Source organism: Babylonia areolata, chromosome 1 (genome assembly GCF_041734735.1).
Source record: "Babylonia areolata isolate BAREFJ2019XMU chromosome 1, ASM4173473v1, whole genome shotgun sequence".
Lineage (NCBI taxonomy): Eukaryota > Metazoa > Mollusca > Gastropoda > Neogastropoda > Buccinidae > Babylonia > Babylonia areolata.
The window spans coordinates 17,200,604-17,213,901 of record NC_134876.1 but is presented as its reverse complement, the minus strand read 5'-3'; the positions used below and the strand labels follow the sequence as shown (position 1 = coordinate 17,213,901).

The window sequence follows — 13,298 nt, the reverse complement described above, 5'->3', positions numbered from 1 at the left end:
GAGTCAAAGGTCAATGTGAGTGTTACTATGTATTACTACCATAAACTATTATCATTATCAATAAGTAACACACAATATGGGCCCTGAAGGAGGTGGTGGAGGGTTGGGTGGGGAAGGATGCTGGAGAGTTACAGGGTAAGGTGCAGTGGATGCACAAATGGTTTCCAGCCAGATGAATTTATAAAGACATACTGCACTGTACCGTAGGTCTATTCTCACCTGCTTCCCCCACATAGATTGTGGCAGGAGTGCTGGGGGGGCCCCTGCCCTTGCCGTTGACCGCTATCACCTGCACCTCATAGGTCTGAGAAATGGCCAGGCCCGACAGCAGGAGGAAGCTGGTGCCAAACTCGACACTCTCCTCCTGAAAGTCCTGCTGCTGGACCTGACGGTACTGCACCACATAGTTTATCAGCAGGCCGTTCCACGTGTCCTCGGCAGGTTGCTGTTTTTTGGGGGGACAGCAAGGAACACAGGTGTCTATTCTTACTGTCATGCCTCTTTGCCTTGTTCTCTTTGTGTACATTATTGTGTGTGTGTGGAAGGGAGGTGAGGGGGAGTATACGTGTGTGTAGAAATATCTTTACAGGTGTCTATTCTTACCATCATGACACCCTGCCTTGTTCACTTTGTGTGTGTGTGTGTGTGTGTGTGTGTGTGTGTGTGCAAAATATGCATGAGGATCCTGGAATCCCTGAAACTGGCCATGTTAGGAGGAAAAGAAAGCTATCGCAGAAACAGCACCAGACGCAAGCTGGTTTCCTCCCTCCTTAACCTATCGGAGCTTTAGCCAATGCTCTATATAGGCATATATATAGGCAGAATATAGTGTCTTGTCAATTATACATAAGTTCAGTGTATGTCAGTTTGAATGTGAACATACAAATATGTAATCTCAAATCTGGAGTAAATCTACTCACTTTCACTAATTCAGAGATATAAACTGGTTGCTGATTTATCCCTGTATTCCTCTAAGTGAGTCTGCGTTCATGTGTATTGTGTGCACAACATAAATGCAAGTATTTGCACTCAGGTCTGCATCAAAGCATGCATGTGACCATGGCATGAGTATGGAGAAGTGTAGACTTTGCGGACATGTCTTCACCAACACAGGGACATGTCAGGACAGGGACCATCCACCCCAACTGCAAAAACCAAGCTGACCACACCCAACGATATACACACCAACGTTTTATAGTACAGAAAAATATCTGTTTAGTACTGCACTTCACAGGTGGTGTCCTGTGTTTGTTTACTGAGAACAGACACTACTAAACATCACCAAAGTGACTTAGGGGCAGTGCAGGGTCTTCTCTTGTGTGTGGCTTCCTGGTGACTTAATATCCACAATTCCCTGTGAAATGTCTGTACTGAGGCTGTAGCAGATGACATTGAGTATACTGTATTTGGGGGACTCGGAATGAGCAGTGAACAAGTGACATCACTGATAAAAACAACAACAACATTTTAATCCCTGTGCAAGCGTTCCACTCAGGGCTCAGTCAAATGCTCATGATAATGTAAAAGTGCATCATGTGTCAAACCAACAAAAACGAAAAAATGATAATAAAAAATAGGGGATTAGAAAGTAAGAAAGTAAGGGTAGATTCAGTTACTGTATGTACGTATACATATATCTATATATAGAATCTTATAACCACAAAGGGCAGGTCACTGACATCCATAGGATCACTAGACAATCACAACATACGGAGAACTGCGATCTGTACATACATGAAAAGCATGCCTTCCTGATAAAAACTTAACTCTGTCTGAAAGTCTAAAGAACAGAGCTGTGCAAAAAGCAGTTTGAAAGTAGCATCAGATAAAAAGGCTTCATCACAAAACAGATGGGGAGGTAACACTTAAAATTTGAAAGTAATAGGCAGAATAACCAGGAGATCAAATTGAAAGGACAGAACTTTTGTGTTAAAACTGAAGTAAACGGTCAAATTGAAAAGAGGCAGCTTTTGTTGGACAGTCAAGATAAATGGAGAAACTTTATATGCAAAAAATAGGCAAAGTAAGTGAAATTCTTGAAAAATTTTTAATTGTTGTTCTACTCCTGGAACCAAAGGTAATTTTAGCAACTTATTTTTTTTATTCAATTGTCTATTACACCTGTCCCTATGATTTTCACAGCTGTTTACAAAAAATCAACTTTCTTTTCTTAGCATTTCATCTACCTGAAGGGAAAGTCAGATACACATCACGTCTCCACTGATCTGATTGCCCAGTGTACCTGTCTTCACAATTTGAGTCTTCAATCATTTTCATGGCTGTTGACCTCATGGTTTTCACTACTCAAAGTAACGTACATGCCAAACGCAAATCACAACTGGAACAACAAAAAGCTGCCTGTATTTTTCATATGATCTCATGCAAGGAATTGCTGCTTCTACAAATAATCATATTCTTAGTAAGTCTATGATACAAATACATAATAAAAACCTATGATACAACTACACAACTATACAATAAACCTATGATACAACTACAAAACTTAAATATTATACAACTTAACAATACATATTCATAATACAAACACAAAAAGAGACATCTGTGCCTGCAATACACACAAAACACATCTCAATGTGATATAGAGACTATCATGTCTTCCTAATATAACTATATACACGTCCAACAGGTGCACGGAAGCAAGACAACACAACGGAATCAAAGAGGACCAACAGCATGGCACCACCAAGGAATGAGCCAAAAACACAACAGATTCCCATGCTGGGGGTGGTGAAAGAGAACACACACAATGACGGTTGTGTGGAACAAAGGTTTACCCATTTCTAGAAAGACAAAGGCGGGCCTGCTCCAAGGCCCAGCGCCAAGGAAATTATAGGCCTGTACAGTGAGCACATAGGTGTGTGTGGGGGTCAGTCCCCGCTTCAGGACCGCCCCCAGGACATCATCGGTCAGGGCATAGCGCCACTGCTGACCCCCCTCCTCCATATAGCGCAGGCGGTAACCTACAATGGCCTGACTGTTCCAGGTGCTAGCATCAGGAGGCTGGCAACAGCAACAACACACAGCATGCAGGTGTAATTGTGCATCTGTATGGGATATCCTTGAGAGCGTGTATGCATGCATATAGCTGTCAAAATCTCAAGGAAATCACACTAAGTCCAAGCAGAGCCTTCAAAGAGTAGTTAGCAGCTTCTGAGTTGGACAGACATACACCTGTGGATCTGAACCTGAATGACTAGGACTGATGGCCTGATCAGTGTATTGGGTTTTTGCAGTGGTTAGGCATCTGCTCCCTTTGCCTATGTTTTTTTCAAACAGCAGATGTGATGTGTCATATATGGATCAGTCCACACACTTTAACACCTCCTTGAAAGTGAAAGTGAAACTGGGACTGATTCAGCTTGCTTTCTTACAGTATACACAGACACCATCAGGCTTGTGGGTGGGAAGAGACTGATTTTGTCAAACTGAAAAGTTTGCTTCCAGGATCCAGTCTTTTAACCGCTATGTTTGTCTTAATAAAATAAAATAAATGAAAGAGAAAACAAAAAAATAATCAAAATAAAAAATGCCAAAACGGAAATATTCCCACCCATGGAAGATTCCCAACCACAAAAGCTGTTATAGATTTACACCTGTCCCCTGACCTCAGCTCTGACCTGTCAGCAATGGGGGATGTGTGGGGAGAGGGGGAGTCATCTAACCTGTAAGTTAATGAACTTCAGATTACAACTGGCACATTAACTTTTACATGTTGGGGAAGTGGGGGTTAATATTATTTTGCTGAACTTCACATTATGTTTCATTCAAATTCAAAAAAGGCAATTTGATCCACAACTAATGAACATGGTAGCTTTGATACATAGCTGAACAGACATATACATGCACATTGGCAGCATAAATAAAAGCACTGAACTAAATGATCCTTTTTTTATAACATGTTTTCCCTGTTCGATCAATGGCAGAAAGAAAACATTTGTCATATTGTGCGCACATGCAGCTGTCATCAACACACCATGGGAAAGAAGTCACCAAGCCAGTACCCAAGCAATCCAGTCAGTAACTGTGCAAAGGCTCAGTTTGACAAACGCAACTGACATCAGCAGCTGCCTGCATCTCACAAGTTGCAACGTGTACTACCAACAGCTGTCAGCATCAGGAAAAATCCATCAGAACTCAACCTCCTTCAAAGCAAGTCAAGAGGCGATGATCACACCAACATCCACCACTCTGGCTTGAAAGAAATCAAGCTGACCATTACCACCTAGAACAACTTTATGCAGAAGTGTGTATTGTGGAGTCTGGCCAGTACAAGTGATTGCAGCAACCCTAAAAATAACTCTGGCACCATGTTCAAATAATGAGAACAGCCATCTGGCACCATGTTCAAATAATGAGAACAGCCATCTGGCACCATGTTCAAATAATGAGAACAGCCATCTGGCACCATGTTCAAATAATGAGAACAGCCATCTGGCCCATGTTCATGAGGACAGCCATCTGGCACCATGTTCAAATAATGAGAACAGCCATCTGGCACCATGTTCAAATAACGAGAACAGCCATCTGGCACCATGTTCAAATAATGAGAACAGCCATCTGGCCCATGTTCAAATAATGAGAACAGCCATCTGGCACCATGTTCAAATAATGAGAACAGCCATCTGGCACCATGTTCAAATAATGAGAACAGCCATCTGGCCCATGTTCAAATAATGAGGACAGCCATCTGGCACCATGTTCAAATAATGACAACAGCCATCTGGCACCATGTTCAAATAATGAGAACAGCCATCTGGCACCATGTTCAAATAATGAGGACAGCCATCTGGCACCATGTTCAAATAATGAGAACAGCTATCTGGCCCATGTTCAAATAATAAGAACAGCCATCTGGCCCATGTTCAAATAATGAGAACAGCCATCTGGCACCATGTTCAAATAATGAGAACAGCCATCTGGCCCATGTTCAAATAATGAGAACAGCCATCTGGCACCATGTTCAAATAATGAGAACAGCCATCTGGCCCATGTTCAAATAATGAGAACAGCCATCTGGCCCATGTTCAAATAATGAGAACAGCCATCCCTTCCAGGCTGATAGCACCACTCTCACTGTCTCAGCCTCTATGGTTCTCTCCTTGTATGCAGTGACTGTCCACAGCACTTTCACCCTCACTCTGTGTGAAGACCTCTCTGTGTTGCAGCCAATAACTGAAGAGAATAAAAATTATCAAAAGTCCTACCAGTGTTCTCTCTGGATGTAATGAATGAACTTCACAACAACATCCTTACAAGGTTACAGTATCTGAACAGATACCTGGGCAAGACAATTTAAAGAAAGTGACAAAATGCAATAAGACACCGGAAACCAGGAAAGCGTGGTACATAACTTACCTCCCATGATGCTCGTATAGAAGTCCTTGTCACAGCCACCACCCTCAAATTCTGTGGGGCTCCATCAGGTTCTGGGAAAGGAAATTAAATCATAAATCAAGTCATTTCATAAGTTTTAATGTGCTGCAGCTTATTCAATATTTTTTAATTTTAGAGAAAATAAATTAAAGATTGATCCATTCATCAAAGACAAATATCACTTCTGAAAATAACAGAACAACCCCAATAGCAGCTATTCGCCACTGGTGTTCAAATGTTCTCAAAAAGGAAAAAGAAACTCTCATTGTTAAAAGGAATTCCTGAACACAATGTCCACAGCTCTTGTTCTCGTATTTGTGAAATAGGATTCAGCAAAGGAAAGCGGGGCTGGGGTGGGTGGGTGGGGGGGACAATCCTCTCCTTCTGCCATTAACCCCCCCCACCCCCCTCCTATCACCCCACACCCCCCAAAACAAACTCAAATACCCATTCACACCTGGATGGAGTGAGTGAGGTGAAAGAGTACAGTGCTGCCTTTCCCAAGGACACAACACCACACTAAAATGGGGCCTTGAACCCTGATCACTGGTGAATAATGGATCAGAAATCTAACGCCTGATCAACGCTGTTATAATGCCTCAAAGTAAATGAAGTCAGATGCCAAAAATACTACCATCAGGTCATGTGCTGTGCCCTCTTCATCATTTTACACACCTTACTTCTAGAATAGGACTGAACAGTGAACTAGCTAAACACAAGTAGATACCATCATACTCGTCAATGTGAAACTAAAGCAAGATTGTGAAAGTAAAACTTATAATAATAATAATAATAAAGAATTCACACACACACACACACACACACACACACACACACACACACACACACACACACAATGATATAGTGCTGAATCTTGTGCAGTAACAAATCAAAGCACTTTCACACCATTCATTCAAATATATTCTTAACTGTAATTTTGAGAGGATGAAAAACAAAACATAAAACACATGTACACAGAAAGAATGAGAAACTGAAGTCCAGAAAGAGGGACAGCAAGGAGCAGTTATTCTTATGTCCAGCCTTAAAAAGCAGAGATTTGACAAAGCAAAAGAGGTAGCCTGCTCCAAGTGTAAGGTCCAGATGGAGAAAGAGTGGTGGCTGAGTGTGGGGTGTTTGAATCTGACAGCTGCCAGTGCCACTCACTGTCTGACTGAGTTCGCACTTCCACTGAGGGGTCACTGTAGTTGCTGGTTCCTATGTCATTGGTGGCTGCCACACGGAACTGGTAGCGAGTGTTGGGACGCAGTCTGCACAACAAATCACAGTATTCATCTTACCTGAACTCAATTACTGTTCAACAAAATCATCAAGAAATTTTAGTTTTTTAATATACATTTTCATAGTATTTTTACCCCTGTATGACAACACACCCTTGGTGTGGCATCAAGTCAGTGAGTTTTTACTTTTTTTCTTAAAACACTGTGCGTTTGTTTTCACACTGAAAATGAAAATTAAAAAATTGTTCAAGAAAAAAAGACTCCCCATGTACTGACCCTGTGACAGTGTAGGAGGTGGCGGAGGGAGGCACAGCGTCAGGGAAGACAACCCAGGACCCGTCCCTCATCTTGTACTGGATGGTGAAGTTCCTCACAGGGCTGTAGTTGTCTGTGCCAGGCTGCCAGGTAATTGTGATGTTCCGCGAGTGCACCTGCAGACTTCCGACCTTGGGCTTCCTTGGCTTCTCTGGTCGGTCTGGGCACATGTAGGGTAGTGTTTGATTAATCAATCAATCAATCAATCAATTATTCACTTTAATTGTCTGAATCAGAGTACAGAAATTTGCCTTCAGGCTCATCGTAAAGAAAAAAAAAAACAGCAAAAAAACTTATTTTAAGAGAAAGTAATTCTAAAAAGTGGAGACATTTATTCCATCATGTGATTAAAACACTCACACAAACAAGGTGGGAGGGTTGGGAGAGAGCGAAGGGAGGGCATCGCACTGTCAACATCACAGTAGGCTTTCATGGCTGACATTTTGCTAAGATGTTTGCAAAAAGTGAGAGAACAGGTCACACTCACAGTATATCTTCCCCTTTCACCCACTGCCACATATTTACACACACTTCAACACCATGCTACACCCAGCAAGATCAAGGGAGTGAATTCTCCTTGCCTAGCTGATGACTCTTCCGCAATATCAAGCAAAACAGAACAAGCATGGTGTTTAGATGTACATGTCAACACAACACTGCACCCTTGTGTTTTAAGACACATGCTACATGTTGAAAGCCACGTAGTCAAGAGGTTAACAGTGACAACTTCTGATGTCACCAACTCTTGATTCCTTGCACAGCTTTGTCAGTCAACTGATGTGATTTTGGTGTGTACATAACATACGGAATGACTGATAAGAAGACTACTGAATCAAAATACAGATCTGACTGGACATCACTTGGTTAACTGCAGTACATCAATAAAGCAAAGCATCAGTATAATTTCTGTTCATCATCAAGGTGTAAAAAGTGCCTGATCCATATATGCTAAACCACAATAATCATTCATAATAAACTGAACATAGCTTATTTCATTTTGTTCAGAGACAAAACACAATTTGAGACAAATGGTAGACCAAATCAATTAAATAAGAAGTCCCTTTCTTGTTCAAATACACTTGTAATCCACAAACACACACACACACACAAACATCCTTACCCCGATTAAGCATGGTGAGAACAGGCACGCTGGCCGTTTCTCCCCATCCCAGACGCGTCTTGGCGGTGACGGAAAAAATATAGTACGTCTCTCGCTCCAGCACATCCACAGTGTATTCATACACTTTGGGCCCCAGCTCACTGTCTGTCTGTGAGGCAGTATCATCCTGCTTGCGGTAGGAGACTTTGTATCCTGTGATGATACCGTTTGGTTCACTGGGAGGAGTCCACACCACTATCGCTGACGTGTAGGTCACATTGGGGAAGTAAATGATCATAGGTGGACCAGGCACTGAAAACAACAACAGTCTGTATATATGTCTGCTTTATTTTTTGTAGCTTTTTGTGTCTGTATATATGTCTGCTTTATTTTTTGTAGCTTTTTGTCTGCCCAACCACAAGAGGTCATATCAGGGCTGAAAAACTGCAAATATTGAGCTTGTACAAAACACCTGTAAAAGAATATCACGCACAAGTACACAGGAAAATCAGACACAAGTACAGTCATATTCTTGCACATAAACCTAGGACAGCCTCTAACACTGACCATTCCATTTTTTTTTCTTTTTCTTTTTGCCAGAGGACTGAATATACAAACATGACACAGAATATAAACATAGCTGTACACAATACACTAAATTCTATATAATAACAAGAGAGGCAAGGCCTTCAAGACTCACTTGTGATACACTGAAAAAAAAAATCCAAGCTTTTTATGTATTGTGTATAATTTCAAAATGTAATGTTTAAGATGAGAAAGATCAGTTTAAAGCAAATTAAGTCCCCTTGCATAATTAAGGAGTAATTTCCCTTTTTTACTATCTGCACCAAAACGTTTGCAAAATAAATAAAACTTCCATGCTTAGCAAAAGAAGTTCCTGTTTGAACAAAAAATGATAATAATGACTGCTCTTGTTGTTGGGTCAGAATATCAGATCAAAGTGCCAAGTTTAGAGAATACAAAAAATATAAATATAACAGTAAATGCAGTATGCATATAATTAGGCTTCATTTTTTTTTTTTTTTTTTTTTTTGTGCCCATCCCAGAGGTGCAATATTGTTTTAAACAAGATGACTGGAAAGAACTGAATTTTTCCTATTTTTATGCCTAATTTGGTGTCAACTGACAAAGTAGTTGCAGAGAAAATGTCAATGTTAAAGTTTACCACGGACACACAGACACACACACACACGCAGACAACTGAACACCGGGTTAAAACATAGACTCACTTTGTTTACACAAGTGAGTCAAAAAGTGCACAACAAACCAAAAATTGCCAGCAGACCAGTCAAATGTCCCAGGTGCACAAAAAAAAAACAAAAAACCACAACAAAAAAACTCGGAAAGAAGTTGTAAGTCCAGAAGAAGACAAAAAATATCCAGTGCTTTCTTCTTCTAGAAGAATACATTGGAAAATGGAACAGCAATGAAGAATGCAAGAGACAACAGAGAGAAAAGGTCAGAAACAAAGTGAGTGATAGAACACAATAAACATGTGGCACAAAATTTCCAGAAGGCAGGAATACTATTCATACAGAGCCTCCCAGCAATGCTGACTACTCAAAACTGTGACATAAATGCATGCATACAAGTATGCAAGCACACATTCATACACATACAAACATACACTCTCACATAATGAGGAGTAATACAAAAGAAGAAATGCAGACTCACAGACACAGAAATACACAACCAAACTGAAAAAAGGCACAAAGAAATACACACCAACACACTTAAACAGAGAAACACACACACACACACACGGAGGCACACCCACAACCACACCCATTATCTCACCATCTTCATCAGTCCGTTCTTGCACAGAAGGGCTCAGCGTCCCGTCACCCATGCGGGTGTAGGCCAGGATCTGAATGGTGTACCAGACAAACTTGCGAAGCCCCATCAGTGTGACACTCACGGTGTCTTTTCCTTCCACGTCTTCAAACATGGGGGTGTCACTGTTGTCGTCTGGTTTGTACAGCACCTGTCACACACACATACACAACCTCACCTTGACATCTTTATCACTGTGTTTGATGCATGCATTATGATAAATCTGGTTGCGCTTTTTACTACGTTGTTGTCTGAAATCCTCCATGCTTTAGCAGGAGTCATAGGTTAATTAAAATATTGAAATTTATATGCATTTTTTCAGGAGTTAAAACGTATTCTCTGGGTCTCAGTCTCATTCTGAGAAACATACACATGTGCACACACATGCACATGAATTCCCACACATACACATATATGTGCACGCATGCCCATGTGCGCACACATGTGTGTGCAGTTGTAGACACACACATGATGTACACACACACAAACCTTGTTTCCCCCAACTCACCATACACTTCCCCCAGCCCCCACCACTCCTACTTATTTTTTCTTTCATATTCTATGACATTCAAATGAAAAATAAATACTTAAATCACATGTCCACAATCACCAATCCTTCCAATATACACATGAGATGCATGAACAAAACCATTAACCAGAGTAATGCACAGCAGAACAGCACACGCTCACCTTGTACCCCAAGATCTGGCCGTTCTGCTGCAGACGAGGCACTGGGTCCCAAGTAACCCTGATCTGGGTGGATGACACTGCGTTGGCTGTCACAGACTGTGGGCTGGCGCTAGGGGCTGCAACATAATGGGTCTGTGTCACACACTGTGTCAACAGGTCTGTTCAATATATCTTCTTCTTCTTCTTCTTCTGCGTTCATGGGCTGCAACTCCCACGTTCACTCGTATGCACATGAGTGGGCTTTTACGTGTATGACCGTTTTTACCCCGCCATGTAGGCAGCCATACTCCGTTTTCGGGGTGTGCATGCTGGGTATGTTCTTGTTTCCATAACCCACCAAATGCTGACATGGATTACAGGATCTTTAACGGGTGTATTTGATCTTCTGCTTGCAGATACACATGAAGGGGGTTCAGGCACTAGCAGGTCTGCACATACGCTGACCTGGGAGATCGTAAAAATCTCCACCCTTTACCCACCAGGCGCCATCATCGTGATTCGAACCCGGGACCCTCAGATTGACAGTCCAACGCTTTAACCACTCGGCTATTGCGCCCGTCGTTCAATATATCAATTCAATTCAAACATGGTTTATTCAGCTTTGCAGGCCATCTGGCCCATACGAACAGGAGAAGAAAAATGCTTAAGTTAGCAAAATATAGGCAGAGGCCCGACCAACAACAAAACTCATGCTCTAGTAAGGCCTTATATGCATGCATATATACATATTTGTGTACCTGTCAGAGTGGATTTCTTCAACAGAATTTTACCAGAAGACAACATTTATGTTGCCATGGGCTCTTTTTCAGTGTGCCAAGTGCACGTTCCACACAGGACCTTGCTTTATCTTCTCATTAAGACTAGACGCTCAGTTTGATTTTCCAGTCAAACTTGAGGGAAAGCACGAGACAGGGATTCAAACTCAGACCCTCATGGATATTGTATTGACAGAACTGTGTCTTAACCATTCTGCCACCATTCCCCTAAACGGACACAGACAAACAATGCAATACAAACACACGGCACTCACTGGATTCCCTGGTCCTGGCACTGGTGACAGGAGAGAAAGGGGACACGCCCGCAGCGTTGTAGGAGATCATGCGGATCTGGTAGTCCATCCACTCCTGTAGACGGGCCACAATGTAGGACTCAATGTTGAGTCCGTTCTCCAGAATCAGCCTAGTCCACTCTGTCTGTTGCACCGTGCTGTCGTCCTCGTCCTCCGTCTCTGTGCTCCACATGCGGTAGTCTATCTTGTAGCCCCGTGGCTCTCCGTTCCACTCCTGTCTGGGTATAGGCTGTGGATGGGAAGATGTGGACTCATCATCAGTAAGGAGGAGGTTTTATGTGTGGGTGTCGACTGATGAATGTTTTGGGGTGAATGGGGGGGGATGGGTTTTTTTTCATGTGTGTGTGTGCGTGTGTGTGTGCATGCAAGAAAACGCAAAGATAATTAAAACATACATAAACTTGTGTATATGTTACACGAGACCAAAGCCACCAATCTTAAATCATCTAAGCAGATAAAAGAAAAATGTTTAAAAAAACAAACTGCCCCCTTCATTACATTCACCACATTCATTCCAACTCTTCCAGAAGAATCTAAACTTATGTTCCAGCTAATATTTGTTGCAGCTAACCCAGAACCACAACTTACAGTCCAGCTGATCCTCAAAGCAGTAGCGTTCATTGGTCGCACAGTCACATTTCCCGGGGGAGCACCAGGGGGTGCCGAAAGCGTTTCAAATTCACGTGTGGGATCGCTGGGCCGGCTCTGCCCAACAATGTTCTCCGCAATGATTTTCAGCTGGTACTTGGTGTAGGGCCGCAGGTTATTCACCCAGATCTCCTGTGCTGTGGGGTCAGAGATGGAGTAGATCTCCTCATATGTGTCAGTGGTGTCAGTCTTGGCCAGGACTATCCACCGTGTGATGGAGGTCTTTCCGTCAAAGCCTGGGAAGAACTTCAGCAAGGCTTTGCGAGCCCCAACACTGGACAACTCCAGACTGGTGGGAGGGCTGGGCAGTTCTGTAACAAACCCATACCTTTATCACTGTCATTGCTCTCAGTCTGGGGGTTCACTTCTAGCGTTATCTTGTCTATTAACTTCATGATTTTCTCCTCTCTTTGTATTCACATTCCACAGCTCAGCCTCAATTAACTCATTCTACCCCACAGCTACATGCCTGCTACAACTCCGCTGGACCAGCACTACATAAGAGCACTGCAGGAAAAACAGAGTGGTTCACTAAAACATCAACAACTGACAGATAATTGTTGATTTAATCCATCAAACAAAGCTTCGTTTTCATGCGTCCGGAATCCGTTTAGAATGCTAAGTGAGCCAAGCAAGAATGAACGAAATTAGAACAGTATGTTAGTACAAGAATACTTGTACCTGGTCCACAGGGGAAGTAATCATGGTACAAGATAACTTGTACCTGGAGTAGGATGAGTTAACGCTGTTCACATCTAAGCCACTTGCCAATTCAGGGTTGGTTACGTAGCTTTTTCATCCAACTGGTTTTCATTGCATTATGTTTACCAACTCATCACAGAGAGACTCAACTTGCAGATGGGGTGGATTTATAACAGGTGTTTTCGGTTTTGTTAACAGAAAGGAACAGACATCTTTTTTTTTTTTTCAATATAAAAAGGAAACGTTTTTCACCACAATTCTTGCAAGCACCTGTCTTTCTCTTCTAGCA

General features: G+C 42.1%; 1 protein-coding gene across 3 annotated transcripts in view; it reads right to left on the bottom strand.

The window, feature by feature from the left end:
- LOC143280178 (protein sidekick-like) overlaps positions 1 to 13,298 on the bottom strand; it is a 51,473-nt gene that overhangs the window by 16,655 nt on the left and 21,520 nt on the right. For all 3 annotated transcript variants that reach the window (XM_076584795.1, XM_076584778.1, XM_076584786.1), the window contains 9 exons: positions 12,248 to 12,618; positions 11,621 to 11,888; positions 10,591 to 10,706; positions 9,865 to 10,051; positions 8,068 to 8,358; positions 6,909 to 7,107; positions 6,559 to 6,662; positions 5,377 to 5,447; positions 220 to 445 (listed from right to left, as the gene is read on the bottom strand). In XM_076584795.1, the coding sequence (XP_076440910.1) occupies positions 220 to 445; positions 5,377 to 5,447; positions 6,559 to 6,662; positions 6,909 to 7,107; positions 8,068 to 8,358; positions 9,865 to 10,051; positions 10,591 to 10,706; positions 11,621 to 11,888; positions 12,248 to 12,618 (1,833 nt within the window). The remainder of the gene's footprint in view (positions 1 to 219; positions 446 to 5,376; positions 5,448 to 6,558; positions 6,663 to 6,908; positions 7,108 to 8,067; positions 8,359 to 9,864; positions 10,052 to 10,590; positions 10,707 to 11,620; positions 11,889 to 12,247; positions 12,619 to 13,298) is intronic.